General features: G+C 38.9%; 1 protein-coding gene across 2 annotated transcripts in view; it reads right to left on the bottom strand.

Annotated features, from left to right (window-relative positions):
- Positions 1-12,143, bottom strand: part of MSH3 (mutS homolog 3) — a 118,790-nt gene extending 106,647 nt beyond the window's left edge. Inside the window, exons 1-8 of one of the 2 annotated variants that reach the window (XM_026866590.1) lie at positions 12,122-12,143; positions 11,240-11,363; positions 9,991-10,214; positions 6,081-6,293; positions 4,671-4,787; positions 3,802-3,919; positions 2,361-2,506; positions 1,207-1,373 (exon numbers count right to left, since the gene is read on the bottom strand). In XM_026866590.1, the coding sequence (XP_026722391.1) occupies positions 1,207-1,373; positions 2,361-2,506; positions 3,802-3,919; positions 4,671-4,787; positions 6,081-6,293; positions 9,991-10,214; positions 11,240-11,363; positions 12,122-12,124 (1,112 nt within the window). In that variant the 5' untranslated portion in view covers positions 12,125-12,143. The remainder of the gene's footprint in view (positions 1-1,206; positions 1,374-2,360; positions 2,507-3,801; positions 3,920-4,670; positions 4,788-6,080; positions 6,294-9,990; positions 10,215-11,239; positions 11,364-12,121) is intronic. The other variant, XM_026866591.1, reaches the window with a different exon arrangement.
- Positions 12,144-13,130: the final 987 nt, after the last annotated feature.

Below are 13,130 nucleotides of genomic sequence, written 5' to 3'. Positions count from 1 at the left end.
TGAGCTGACTGCCTACCCAACACTTCATGTCAATTTTTTTTAAAAATTTTTTTTTTTTTTTTTTTAGTCAAGGGGACGAAGAAGGATTACAATGGCTGGTGGGGAAAGGAATGCCTGTACAGCACACTGATTAAGGAGCTCAGCTGTCTGGAATATTAGAGGAAGCTACAAGACTTGAGCAGAGTTTAAGAGAGGTAGTCAAAGTACAGAGTTAACTGCCTTTCAAGTGGCTACCATCCACATGACTGTGATACATTTGTCTATCTTTACAGTATGGAAGAGTGATGAAATTTATATCTTCCTTCCAATATAAAACTTCATCTATATATTACATTTACTTTTCTTTGGCTTTCTTTAGCTTCAGTTTTGTTAACACATAAAAGAAAAATATGCTTTCTGACTAGTTCATTCAATATGGAAATGCCAAGTTCTAAGCTAGCTCTCTACAACCCAGAGCTGCACAGTTTAACAAAAAGAAAAAGTGAAAACCTGGTATTTTCTCATAAAAATTTCATCTGCAAGATTCTGCAAGTTCACCTCATGTTCACAGGATTGCTTCAACCTTCAGCTATTATCCTACAAATTACATCGTATTGTCTTTATACCACAGTAAAACTGATATAGAAAACACACAGATTTGCTCTTGAAATACACAAAGAGAATGCAAAATATAAACAAAGGTTTAATATAAGCAAAGGTTATATAAAATAATATAAAATTATAAAAATAATATAAAATTATATAAAATAATATAAGCAAAGGTTTTCTATACCTATCTACATTATTAGAAGTTTCAAGCCTTTTAGAGAACTTCAGACTACAACAAACAAGAAAAACAGTCACATAACAACACTTTCAGATCCCAAAGAGAAGTATATGAGCTCTAAAATCCAACAGATCAGATGATCAGGAGTGTGGGAGCAAGATGATCTAAATGAAAACAACGAAAGTTTAGGCGCACAAATCTCTCAAAGGCCTGAAACAGAAGCCATTAATTTCAGCATAAATACAGCTTAAGGAGTGCCCAGAACTGGGTTGGATCTGAGGAATTTTCAATCCAGCAACAAAACGACAGCCATTGTGAGATGGGCCTTGACAGAACTACACATCCATGCTTGCTTCTGTATCTAATCTCTTATCAATAGCTATACTGTAATTAAAGAAAAAGAAAAAAACCCCAAACAGTAAAATCCCAGTAGAACATACCTCATGGAGGTTATACTGTTGATGAGCTTTTCTGATTGATCCGACAAGCTAGATGGAAGTATTATTTCAACTGGCTGCAGGTGCAACACCCGACTCTCTAATTCTAAGCGAGATGCACAGTCCTGAAAACTGTCAAAAATTACCTCTCCGGTAGTTGGTTGGACAGCCTGTCAAATGAAAAAAAAAAAAAAAAGCATGGAATATTTACATTTTCAGGGAGTGTTTCAGTGACTCAAATTGTTGTCAGAAAGAAAATTTAAGGTGTGTAGCACAAAATTATATAGCACCCATACACTTAGTGAAAGTGGCAGATCAAAAAAATATAAACGGGGTTTTCAAATCTATGATACTGTAGTAATTCCGAAAGACTTACCATAATTTTGTCCTGATAAATGATAACAATATCTTAAAAATGTAAATGTGCTCTTGTTATCATCTGCCCATCACTGATCAACTTCTATAACTAGGCAAATCTACATAATTGAAAGTCTATGGAAGGTATATGCAATTCAGCCTTGAAACTGTTAGACCAGCACTTGCTTTTGTTGTTCTCTCCCCACTGCAGTGTGACATTCAAATACAAGCACAATCAAGACACTTTTAAATTAATGAATTATCAGCAGACTGGGCTTCAGTTATCACTGTCTTTTGCCAGTTAAACAATCCTAGATTTAATTTTTAGCATAAAAGAGAATACAAATCTGAAATGTAAACAGTAAAAAAAGCACCTCTTCCACTAAAGAACAGTATTTTCTAGAGGAGAAAAGTGCTCACAAGCTTTAAAATACCGACCCTTTAAACATTTAAACTTTAAAGTTAGTAAAGCATCTGAACTAATGATTTCCCTGTATTTGGTTAAAATACAGCTATGTTTTGAAGTGACATGGCAGCAAAAACGGTATCAGGAATATTCAACTATCAACTCCAGACCTTTTCTGCAGTTTTCAAATATAAGGACATCACAAGTCACACACAGATGATCTTACCTAAACTGCACCTTGTTACAAAAAAAACAAAACCAAAAAAAAATCTGAAAGACAGAACAATCATGAATTTAAGAAGATAATCATTCATTTCTCAAAAAAAAACAATAAAGCCCCCAAAAAACCCCACCAGAACCCTGAAATACTGATTCCCCTGTGATACTAACTTACCATAATGCCTATAATGATGTCGCCTTTCTTCCTGTTTTTTAAGTTTTCTCCATTTTCACAGATACAGAGGAGGTAGTTATCAGGAACATCTGTTGTAACCTCTTCAACATCTACAGAATCATCTAGTTTCAGCAAAGGGTTCACATGTAACAATTGTTAAAAAAAATAGCACACAGATTTTGGTGGATAATTCAAATGTCCTTCTAGATCTAAGTCCTTCTCAACTAGACTTTTGTGCTAGGCCTGTCAGAGTAGAGGCTGACTTTTGATTTGACTTTTATTATTTTGACTCCTACTGTAATTTTAGTGAACTTCAGATGACTTGCTAGCATGAGAACTGAAGTCAGCACTTGTCTTCACAGGACAGGCACTTACACAACATACAGATTTCATCAGCTCAGGCAAAGACAATCTTGACTTGTCTGTGGGTCTCCTCATTTAAGTAAGAGCAGTTGTGTCAAAAGTTAAACCAGCAGCCGATTCTACACGTGGGGTACTCCATCTTGTCCTTTTTACTTCATATGCACAAACCTCATGCACCTAAAAGAAAATACTAAAGGCACTAGGTATGGAGCAACTGAAAAGCAGGCAGTTACCCCGAGTTAAACAAAAGTCTACATCTTAGCAGAAGCATTAGGTTAGTTGTATTGAAAACTTGCCACGTATCTATCCACGAGGCTGGGTCATATTGCCGAGCCTGCTTTCATCTTTAAATATATCAGAAGTTTTCCAACAAAATCTCAGGACTTCGTTATCTGCTTCCCTGATCCACCCTGTAAGCGCAACCTCACAGGCATTGATCTAACAATCTTTTCAGATCTTGGAATCTAGTAAGTACTGGTTTGAGAAATTAAAAGAAAAACACATGAGGTAGATAAGGCAGCAGATAGGAAAACAAAATCCAGAGGGAAAGAAATTAAGAAAATAACTTCAATGGTTAAAAACTCTTTCAATCTCATTTTTGCATTTGCTTTACTACAACGGTCAGGAGTTAACTGCCTAGCCAGATTATTAACAGCCTGTTGATTTTATAACCTTCTTGTCACTTAAAGCAAATTGTGACACAAAACAGTCAGTTTTTCTTCCTTCACAGCTTCCTGAATCACTAATGCTATGCATTCTCAATCTGGTGAAACACCCAGCTGAAGACAAGACCTACAGAACAGTGTAGACCCAGGAAGTCCACTCTCTGTCTTCAGAAAGAAACTACAGCAAACACAAACTCTGCCACTTCAACACAAACCTAAAGCCCTGAAGAGATTAAATTCTTTATAAAGCCAGCACAACATTTTACCACCACGTAAAATTAAAGGAATTTTATTTCCTGCTGCCACTCTTATGTCAGTAGTTACTCATTTTCCATCTAGGTGACAATACTAGAATTCAGCCTCTCATACACCGAAGATTAGAGTGTGAAACCGAATTTCTTTGAAAAGGATATCTTCTCCAATAAGCGTTGACTTTGTGTAGAGTGCAGTCAGTTTCCGGCTGAAGAGAGAGCTTTTATTTTCTCCAGCAGCCTTCAGTGCTGCAGTTTCCATTTGTTTTATTACTCCAACCTACAGGCACACAGACAAGAAACAAAGTTAGCTCTTTGATAACAATTTTTTTTTTTTTTAATTTTATAAATTTGGTGATCTTTTAAGATGTGCAAACAGCAAGTGCATCATTAAAGCTGAGCCGGAAGGGCAGAGGCTAGCATCAATCCTACTAATGAGACAATAAGGCACTGCTTTTCCTTACACTCTATCCACTTCTAACTGCCCTCTCAACTCCTGCCCCTGTGCTTCTTGTCCTATTTTGAAACAATTTAGCTAGAGCTTACCAGTTGCCAGAGAATGGTTGCTGCAATCAATTTAAATTCAACCAGTCCTTTTCTCATAAGCAGAAAAAAAAAGTATCAACAGAAAGCCACAGAATTACAGGGATTAACAATAGGAAGGAAAAGAGGAAAAAATAGGGGCTAGGATAAGAAAAACAAGGATGTGAGGAAAAATAAAGAGAGCGGATATATAAATTTCTCTTTATCAAATACAAAGGCTTGATAAAAAAAGAGAGAAAAAATTGTTCTAGAACTGTTCTAGAAAACAAACTTTTCTGTAAAACAGAGGAAGCTTGAATCTACTTAAATTTCATGATGCTCACCAGAATAGAGAAATTGAAACAAAGGAAAGTTAGCCATTTTAATCGCAATAACAAGTTATAATGAGCTTCCCACTTCTTCATTGAAGTAAGACTCTGGTACAATAAGTGCAAGTTATTTCAATGCTATTCTGTTCTTAATGTCATTTAATAAAAGCCAGGAATAACCTTATATCCTTTTGCTACAAGTCGCCGTACATGGACAAACAGTCTGTGACATGGTATACTGGCAGTCATAAAGTTATGATCCTGATGACAATAAATGTTTAGTTCTTTAGCTGCAATCTGTAAAGTACAAGAAGAAGTGTCAGCCAATAGTTCAAAATGCAATACCAGAGCTCATCTTGATGACAACACTGATGAACAACTACAATTAAAAGCCCAGTGTCAAAAGGAAAACACCCAGAGATCTAGGCCCATCTACCGTCCTGTCACAGCATGTTGTCACAAACAGGGGCTTCAGTATCACAGATCTCACGCGTCAGATTATTAGGCTGCACCTTGATCTTTACCACCGTGAGATAAACTACCTGCACCGCACACAAGGATTCTACAACACACCTCAACAAAGGGTCAAATAATTTCCACAAGACTAAAAACACAGAAAGAACGGAGCTATATTAACTGTGGTTATAGAGATGGTATTAAGCTGGCTAATCAATTAAAATACTGAAGAATCAGTATCAAAGAGCAGTGGAAACTAAATACTTCATAGGATAAGAGTAACAACACTTGTTAAAATGTGACATTATAATGTATGATTTGTATTTGTCTTTTTGCCCCTTGGCAAAAAGGTAGGTGTTCACTGGCTAGGGAAACTGCTCTTAAGCAGGAACTGCAATCAAATACTGAATTGTGTCCCTGGATAGCATATTTCTATTTCTGGACTGTGAGTGCACCAGCAAACGAGTAGGCAAATTACACAGTACAAATCTGGTCAGGAAAATTAATTCCCAGTAACTAAGCAAAGTTTCTTGCTGGTCTTAAGTGTGGAAACAGCACAGATAAGAGGTTTTAGCAGTGATTTTGGAATGGATCATGGAAAAGCTCATTATGAACCATATATGAACTGTCACTTTAAAACTATGCTTGCTAAAATGTACTTTGCAACTCCTACAGATCTGGCATGTGTAGGTGCCACATCTGAACATGCATCCAAGAAGCTCTTCTGCACCCAGGGTATACTCATCTACTTTTACACCACTTGTCCCACTGTCGTCCAAACTGAAATACTACCAGTAAAATTTGGGGCCATGACAGAGAATTCACCTCTGAAAGTTTTTCAACTTCAACACAGACAAGTAATTACTCTAGGAACTCAATCTTAAGTTCTTAATATGCAGGACAGCAAGCACTACCATATCACTACAAAGTAATAAATGCTGTTTTGGTAAGAACTGTATGCATAGTGGATTGTCTTCAATTTACGCATGTATAGATTTTCCACCTTGATTTCAAGTATTTAAAAAATCCCATGAAGTTTATGTCCCCCAAACACCTTCCTTCTGGAAGCGGCCAGTGACCAAGTACAACACTAACATAATGCAAGCATCCTTCCATAACCCAGGCAAAAATTACCTCTGCATCTTCTCCAAAGAAGCGGTATTTGTATCCACATTCCACACACAGAACAGCATCCTTATACTGTTTCTTCATATCTATGAATTGAAGTTCTAGTGGAGTGTAAATACTTTTGGTTCTCTTATTAAGATTTATGTCTGAAGTATTTTGAGTACTTTCGTAAGACTTAAAAGATGCAGAAAACTGACTAAGATTGCAGCGTAACTCCTCCTGTAAATAAAATATAGAAAAGTATAGTTAGGAATCATCAAATAAATCAGTTGCCCCTGCAGATCTTGACTCACATTGACCATAGAGCTGTTCCTGCAGCAAATAGTCCCAAGAACTGCAGAAAAACTATTAACATAGGATATACAGAATACAGTTTATGTGGAATGAAAAGGAATTAAAGTCATGAAAGTCAAAGGTTTTTCATCAATTAGTCAGCTGGCTTTACAACAGTCCTCAGGCATCTCAGCTGAAATGAGATCCCTACTGTACCATAAGCTTTCAAAACACAGATCCAGAGACATCCAGGCTGCAAAGACTGGGCAGTGTAAACTGGCCAGATATAAAAATAAGGATGAATTACCACTCCAATTTACAGGTGAGAAACTGTAGTGCAGAGAGATTAATGATGTTCCAAAAATTCACAGTAAATCAAGAAACAAAACAATTCAATACGAGTCTCAGTTCACTGTCTCAAGCCCCAAACCCATATTTCTTTTCCAGTCTGCCCTTCCTACATAAGCTCAGCAAACCTCCCAAAATAATTTATTCTTAAACACAGAAAATCTCTATTACAGTTTCTAAAACTCTTCAGAGTTAAGGCTTTGAGCCCACTCTCTGAGGTTTATCATTTGCAACAACAGTATGTTGCCTATCTTAGCCAAGCAACTTCAGCTTTACAACTTTGTTCTGTTCCATATTGTAAGCAGGGGTGATGGATTCAGTCTTTTAGTACAGTGAAGTTCCTCCTCATATCACAGTATCAAGTACTCAAAAAATTGGTTTAAAAAAACACAAAAGGCAACACCCTCCACAAGTTTTTAAAGCCTATAACTATACAAAACACAATGAGGTTGTGCCCTGAGTTTCTGTACCTGCAAATAAACCTGGTAAACTTCACTTTCTAACAACTGTCCCATCTCGATTACAAGGAACAAAGTCAACAGACTGCTTAGAAGCAATGGTAATTCAGAGAAAAGAAAGAGATAGCACAAATCATACACTCTGGGTCATCAGAATGTACCAAGAATGGAGGCAGAAAACAACAGAGAAGAAAAGAACACTTAGCTGTATTGTTGACTGTGAATTGCAAAATTCCCAGAACTGCCCACAGTCAAAGGATGAACCATTTGACAAGCAGACAACATAGCCCCACACAAACAAAGCTGTACCACTCCTAGAACTCAGGTGGCCCCAGGAGCTTAATGTCTGCAAAATCCTCAGTCCAAGGACTCAGCAGTCTTTGATCCAAGGTCTCTGCCAGACCAGCACTATGATCTCATCTCATTTTACAGAAAAAATTATTGTGACAAAGCATGTGAAGTAAGATCATGAAAGAAAGTAAAAGAAGTAAGAACATATATGGAATTTGAATTGTTGAGATGGCAGCAAGTAAGCAGCTCAAGAAAATTACTCACATAAAAAAGTTGTAAGTCTAAGAAAAAAGCAAGACACAAACATCTAAGATGAGCCATTCCAAGGAAGGCAGGCCAGACCCTCCCCACCTGACTGCCTGGCCAGCCCATACTCAGTAGGTGTCTTCTTACAGAGAAAGATGAGAGTAATGCTTTGTCAAGTGTGTCATGTGTCCTCACTATCTAGTGAGTATAGTAAGAAAGAAATAATTGCTCTTTACTTTTAGTTTGCATACTTCTTGCTTACAGAGCCTCTCTGCACAATGATTAAAACTGACCTTCCCCGTGATCTAGAAAGGGAGAGTTAACATGTCAATCTTACAATCTGTAATCGACTGGACCCAGGTGCTGATTGGCAACAAGCATCTAAATATATGAATATGCAGTGGCAATACTGCTATAAAAAGCACATCAGTGTTAATGCACTGGAAACCAACTTCGGAGTAGGAAGGCAGAAATACTGCACCTGTTGATACCTGAAAGATTAAGAAACACATCTGTTGAAAGATGAAGAGAAAACCTGAATTCTGCAGAAACAACCATCTTAGGCCCAGAGCTTGATGGAAAGAGAGTTGAATGTGTCTTTGCTCAAAAAGCACGGACTTCTACTGTGGTTAGCATAACACACGTTTTTAACTGACAACTTGTGCCAGGCATGTGCTTTTTCCAGTGTTACAGAAGAGAGGTCACTAAATACTCCTCATGCATACTTCACAGAAAGGTTCAGAAATTAAGAAGTTACAGACAGACAAGGGTTTGAAAACAAAGGACAGAGAAGGAATCAGTTTTCTGTGTTCTCCAACTGACCACACCTATATAATCTCAATCCCTCATCACAACAGAAAACTCTCGTCACAAACTGTTCACTTCACTATTTGTATTTTGATCTTCTGTTCACACAACCCAGACACTCAAGTTTAAGGTCATGGTCTTCAAACAGGGAAGGTCAAATCAACTATACAACCTTTCAAAAAACCTCCTTCCTTCAAAAAGCCACATGTAAAGCTTTGCTAAACAGCAGTTGAGTCCCTGTCCTGGTTTTGACTGGGATAGAGATCACTTTTCTTCTTAGTAGCTAGAATAGTGCTGTGTTTTGGGTTCAGTGTGGGATTTGGTATGAAAAGAATGTTGATAATACACTGAAGTGTATGACTGCTTTCAAGAGATCAAGGACTCTCCAACTCTTGCTTGTCCTGTTCATGCACGGGTATACAAGAACCTGGGAGGGAGCACAGCCAGAGCACCAGACCCAAACTGGGCAATGGAATATTCCCTATCATATTCCATCATGGTCAGTATATAGAGGAGAGTTGGCCAGGAAGGAGGGGATTCTCTCTTGCTTCCAGGATTGTGGTTTCAGGATCTTGGTTTTCTTCACGAATGTTAATCAGGAACAGGCTGCGTATCAGTCAGTGGGTGGTGAGCCATCACATTGTGCATTACCCAACTGTACTTTCTATTATTGTTGTTGTTTTATTTTATTTCAGTTATTAAACTGTTTTTATAATCAACCTACATATCTCCCTTTTCCCTCTAATTTTCTCTGCCCATCCTCCAGGAAGGGGAGGGGAAGCGAGCGGTGTTTGGTGGTGTTTGGCTGCTGTCTGGGTTTAAACCACGATCGTCCCAATGCAACACCACCACAGTAAGCCATGAGATGCCTTTTAGGACCTGAATACTTCAAACTGAGCAATCTGACCCCAAAACCCAACCCACTAACTAATGTTAATTAGCCACATAATTAAAGAAGACACAAAATACTATTACACTCTTATCAATTTGTGTCATAGGTATATTAATGATAATTTTTCATGGGAGCTATCCACACCTTCTGCAGATGAAAAAAACAGTGATATATTTAGTAGTTAAGTTTTATTAGCAAATGAATTAAGCTACGTCTTAGTAACAAGAGTAAATCACGTTTTTGCAAAGAAAGCCTGTTAGGTATTTCACAGTCTGTATCAAATCTGATAGAACTGAAAGAAAGCTGAGAAAAGGGCCACACTGAACATTTGTTACTATGCTATTATAGGTTTTTCACAATAAGGTACACTGCCAGTGTTTCTGCTCTCTCATTACTGCTTTTTTTCAGTATCACCGAAGAGCTATGAGAGGCATTCTGCTAAGAGTTCCAGGAAAGCATCCGTACATAAACACTGGTCTACTGGGTACTGCTGCACTGTTTCATGATAGAACACACAATACAAAAGGACTTTTGTGCAAAAGATTGCCTTTTGAAACCATAAAAAGTAATCTATGCAGCACTGGACCAAATCTCTACTTACCTTCTGAGCAGCCTTTGGGCTAATGTCCCGAGACTGAAGAGGGTTTTTCAATTCTGAACTTGTCCCAGTAATACCAGAACATTTTTCCAAAGTCAGAGGTTCTTTCTTCTGAAAACTAGCCTCCCGGACTCTGCTACACTGCTGGTCTGAATCACTGCAGAATTCCCTCAGTCTGTCTAGAGTTTGCAAACATATGCGAGGCTTTTCACACTTCTGAGGTTCTTCTTTAGTAAAAACACACAACAAAAACATATTAGCAACACTTTCTACAACAGAATGTCTACTAGAATAACATCAGTAAGCAGAGAACACAAACATTTTGCTCTGTCTCTCTCTCCCCTACATTCCTTCCTCTTTCCCACTGCAGTGTTTCTGCCAGCCTGACAGAATCGTGCATGTAATCAGCCTGGTTAACTTCCCTGGAAAATCAGTACTCCTCACTGATATGCTTCTTCATACATTGGAAAATAAGCACAATTATTTTCTGGACTGCTAACGCAAAGACACAAAATTAGCCAAGAATATTGGAAGATGAGTAGGATTTTTTCAGTATGGTTTTGAAGCAGACAGTATTGCTAAATGACGGTGTCTAAATGATACTTCAAATTGTCACACCCACAAAACTGAATATAATTCCCTCTCTAAAAAAAATTATAGAGTCTAATTCCTTTCAATGAAGTGTAAGTGTAACAAACTTTATATTCACTGATGTGTTTTTCTACTAGCATCAGTAATTTGTTAAATTTTCAGTTCAAAGCCAGATGGAGCACAGGCATTTTCAACGTAATTAAGTGGCTGTCATTACACAGTCAAGATCACTGCATCAGAACTATTTACTTTGAGATAGCCTTTGGGTATCCCAGTCACAGGCCAGATTTCACAGCACTGTGAGAAGTCAAGTCACATCTCAGCCTGCATCTAAAAGACAGACTTAAACCAACACAGAAAGGGAAGTTGCAGCATTTCTGTCCGGGCATCTGGACTTCACTGATTGAACGACCTGTTAAAGCTGAGCCTACTGAAGGGCATTTGCAGAGTAATTCTGAAGCAAGACTCAAATACGTGATTTCTGAGATACAGAAAGGTGCCTTAACAGTACAGCTAGTATGCTCAAAATGGCTCTTCAGAGATGTATCTTACACTCAAGAGACTGTTACTAAAGTATCCGCTGACAAATTTCTTTACATTGTACAATGAAAAACTATTTATTGGGTATAAATACTTGAAGGCTCGTTTACAGTAAACTCACTTTTATCCTGAGTCTTCAGTGGGTTACAGATGTCTTCTAGAGTAACTTGTCGTGCCTTGGTCTTCTTTTCACAGGGTTCACTGCTTTCAGTTGATGTTCTCCTTTTTGTGCCAAATTCAGAAGCCTGAAACATAAATTAAACTAAGAAGTTCAGTTCATTTTTCTCTTTGGCATCCCCGTAAAATACAATAATGTACCCAAGCATTTCATAAAGAAATAATGCAAAAAAATGTGTTAATTGATAATATATCAAATCCCTAACTATTTTACCTATCTACATATTTTGTTTATAAAATAGTTCTTGTAACATTCAAGGCTACAGTAGAAAGAGAAATAGTGCATCCTGTGAACAAGTTGGCTGTTGTGTGCGAAAAGAAACACCTGCAGCTACCATCACTTCAAAAGGCAGTTTAGAGATACCTCTCTAGCAGAGAACTAAACCAGCACTTAACAGACTTTCCCATCATACCACACACTACCACCATGTGCCTGAATCAGATCGCTTCTGCAAATCCTCATTCCCACAATTCAGAGCCCTCTTCTTGCCAGATACTGGATATGTGCCTCTAAGGCACTAATTCCTATGGCCTACATCCTGATAATGAAAAAGTATCTTTTCCACACCATCCTAGAAGTGTCAACCTAGACTTAAAAATTGTGCTAAACTATCCATAAACACCTAGCTAACACCATACTGGGTTCGTACAGAACACAGTACTTTCAAGCATTGCTCCTTACATGGCTTTTGACATGTGCACTTTTAACACTGTAAACAGGAAATCCGTCCATTTATGTTTGATCAGTGAGCACTGACAGAATACAAGAAGTATGACTAAATATGAAGAGGTAACTTGGAACTGCAACAATGTATAAACACACTACCATTGCACTTTGCAGATAAACACAAAACAGGTGGTTTTCACAGCTTGTATCCACGTTTCATATGGTCATCTCGGTTTAAAGTGTACTACTGAGGAAAGTCAATCTCCTTAAAACTAAGCAGGAACTCCATCCTCAGCAACTAAGTCCATAACATCTACATAATGTATCTGCATGCACAGCCCACGTGAGCGGCAAAGAGCTTCCCTTCCGAATCCACTATTACATACCACCAGATTAACGCTAATTAGGTAACAGTTTTTCTGCACGGACAGAAAGCATTAATGACACTTTTCAAAACATATTTGGACCAAAGATAACCAAAAAAAGGTGGGCTTGAGACATAGGTGAAAAAAAGCATACACCTTTCCAGGGCTGGAAGCATTAACTACAGGGAGAGTGGAAAATACAAACTCAGAATGAAATCCCAATGCTTAAGAGACTGCATTTTTTTTTCCAGTGGGGACATGGAGAGGCTGCTGGATCACTGCAGGCTCTTGGCCCTGCACCTGACAGCAGACTAAGAGTCACACGAGCTCCATGGCTTAGGCCACCAGCTCGACCCGCTGCATGCCAAGAGGCAGAACCTGTGCCAGAAGGTCCAACACTACTGGGAGGGAGCAAAAGACCCTGTGGCATAAACTGGCACACTAGCTTTGCCAATCTCACCGTACCCACGTCTAGCTTCAGCTCCTACAAAACGGGCATATCTCGTCTGTTTCCTGAAAGACGAGGTATCGCTGCCCTGTCAAGGCAAAGCTGCTACGGCCAGCTCTGGTAACTGGAAGGCCCTGCCCGCCGGCAGGGAGCCGCAGGGCATCCCCTGATGCAGCAGGGCCGCCGCCAGCTCTGCCCACCCCTTCTGACATAACTTTCTGACCGGGGTAAGCAGACAGGCCTGAGGACCCTCCGACACCACCAAGAGGTGTCCCGCGGGCCCTCTGCGGCCCGACTCGCGCCCTCCGGGCGCCCTGACTGAGCCCCAACCGCCGCCACCACCCCGGGCGCACCG

The sequence above is a fragment of the Athene cunicularia genome, assembly GCF_003259725.1.
Source record: "Athene cunicularia isolate RWA chromosome Z unlocalized genomic scaffold, athCun1 chrZ_part3, whole genome shotgun sequence".
NCBI lineage: Eukaryota > Metazoa > Chordata > Aves > Strigiformes > Strigidae > Athene > Athene cunicularia.
The sequence above is the reverse complement of the archived record's forward strand: the minus strand, read 5'-3'. Positions and strand labels throughout refer to the sequence as shown.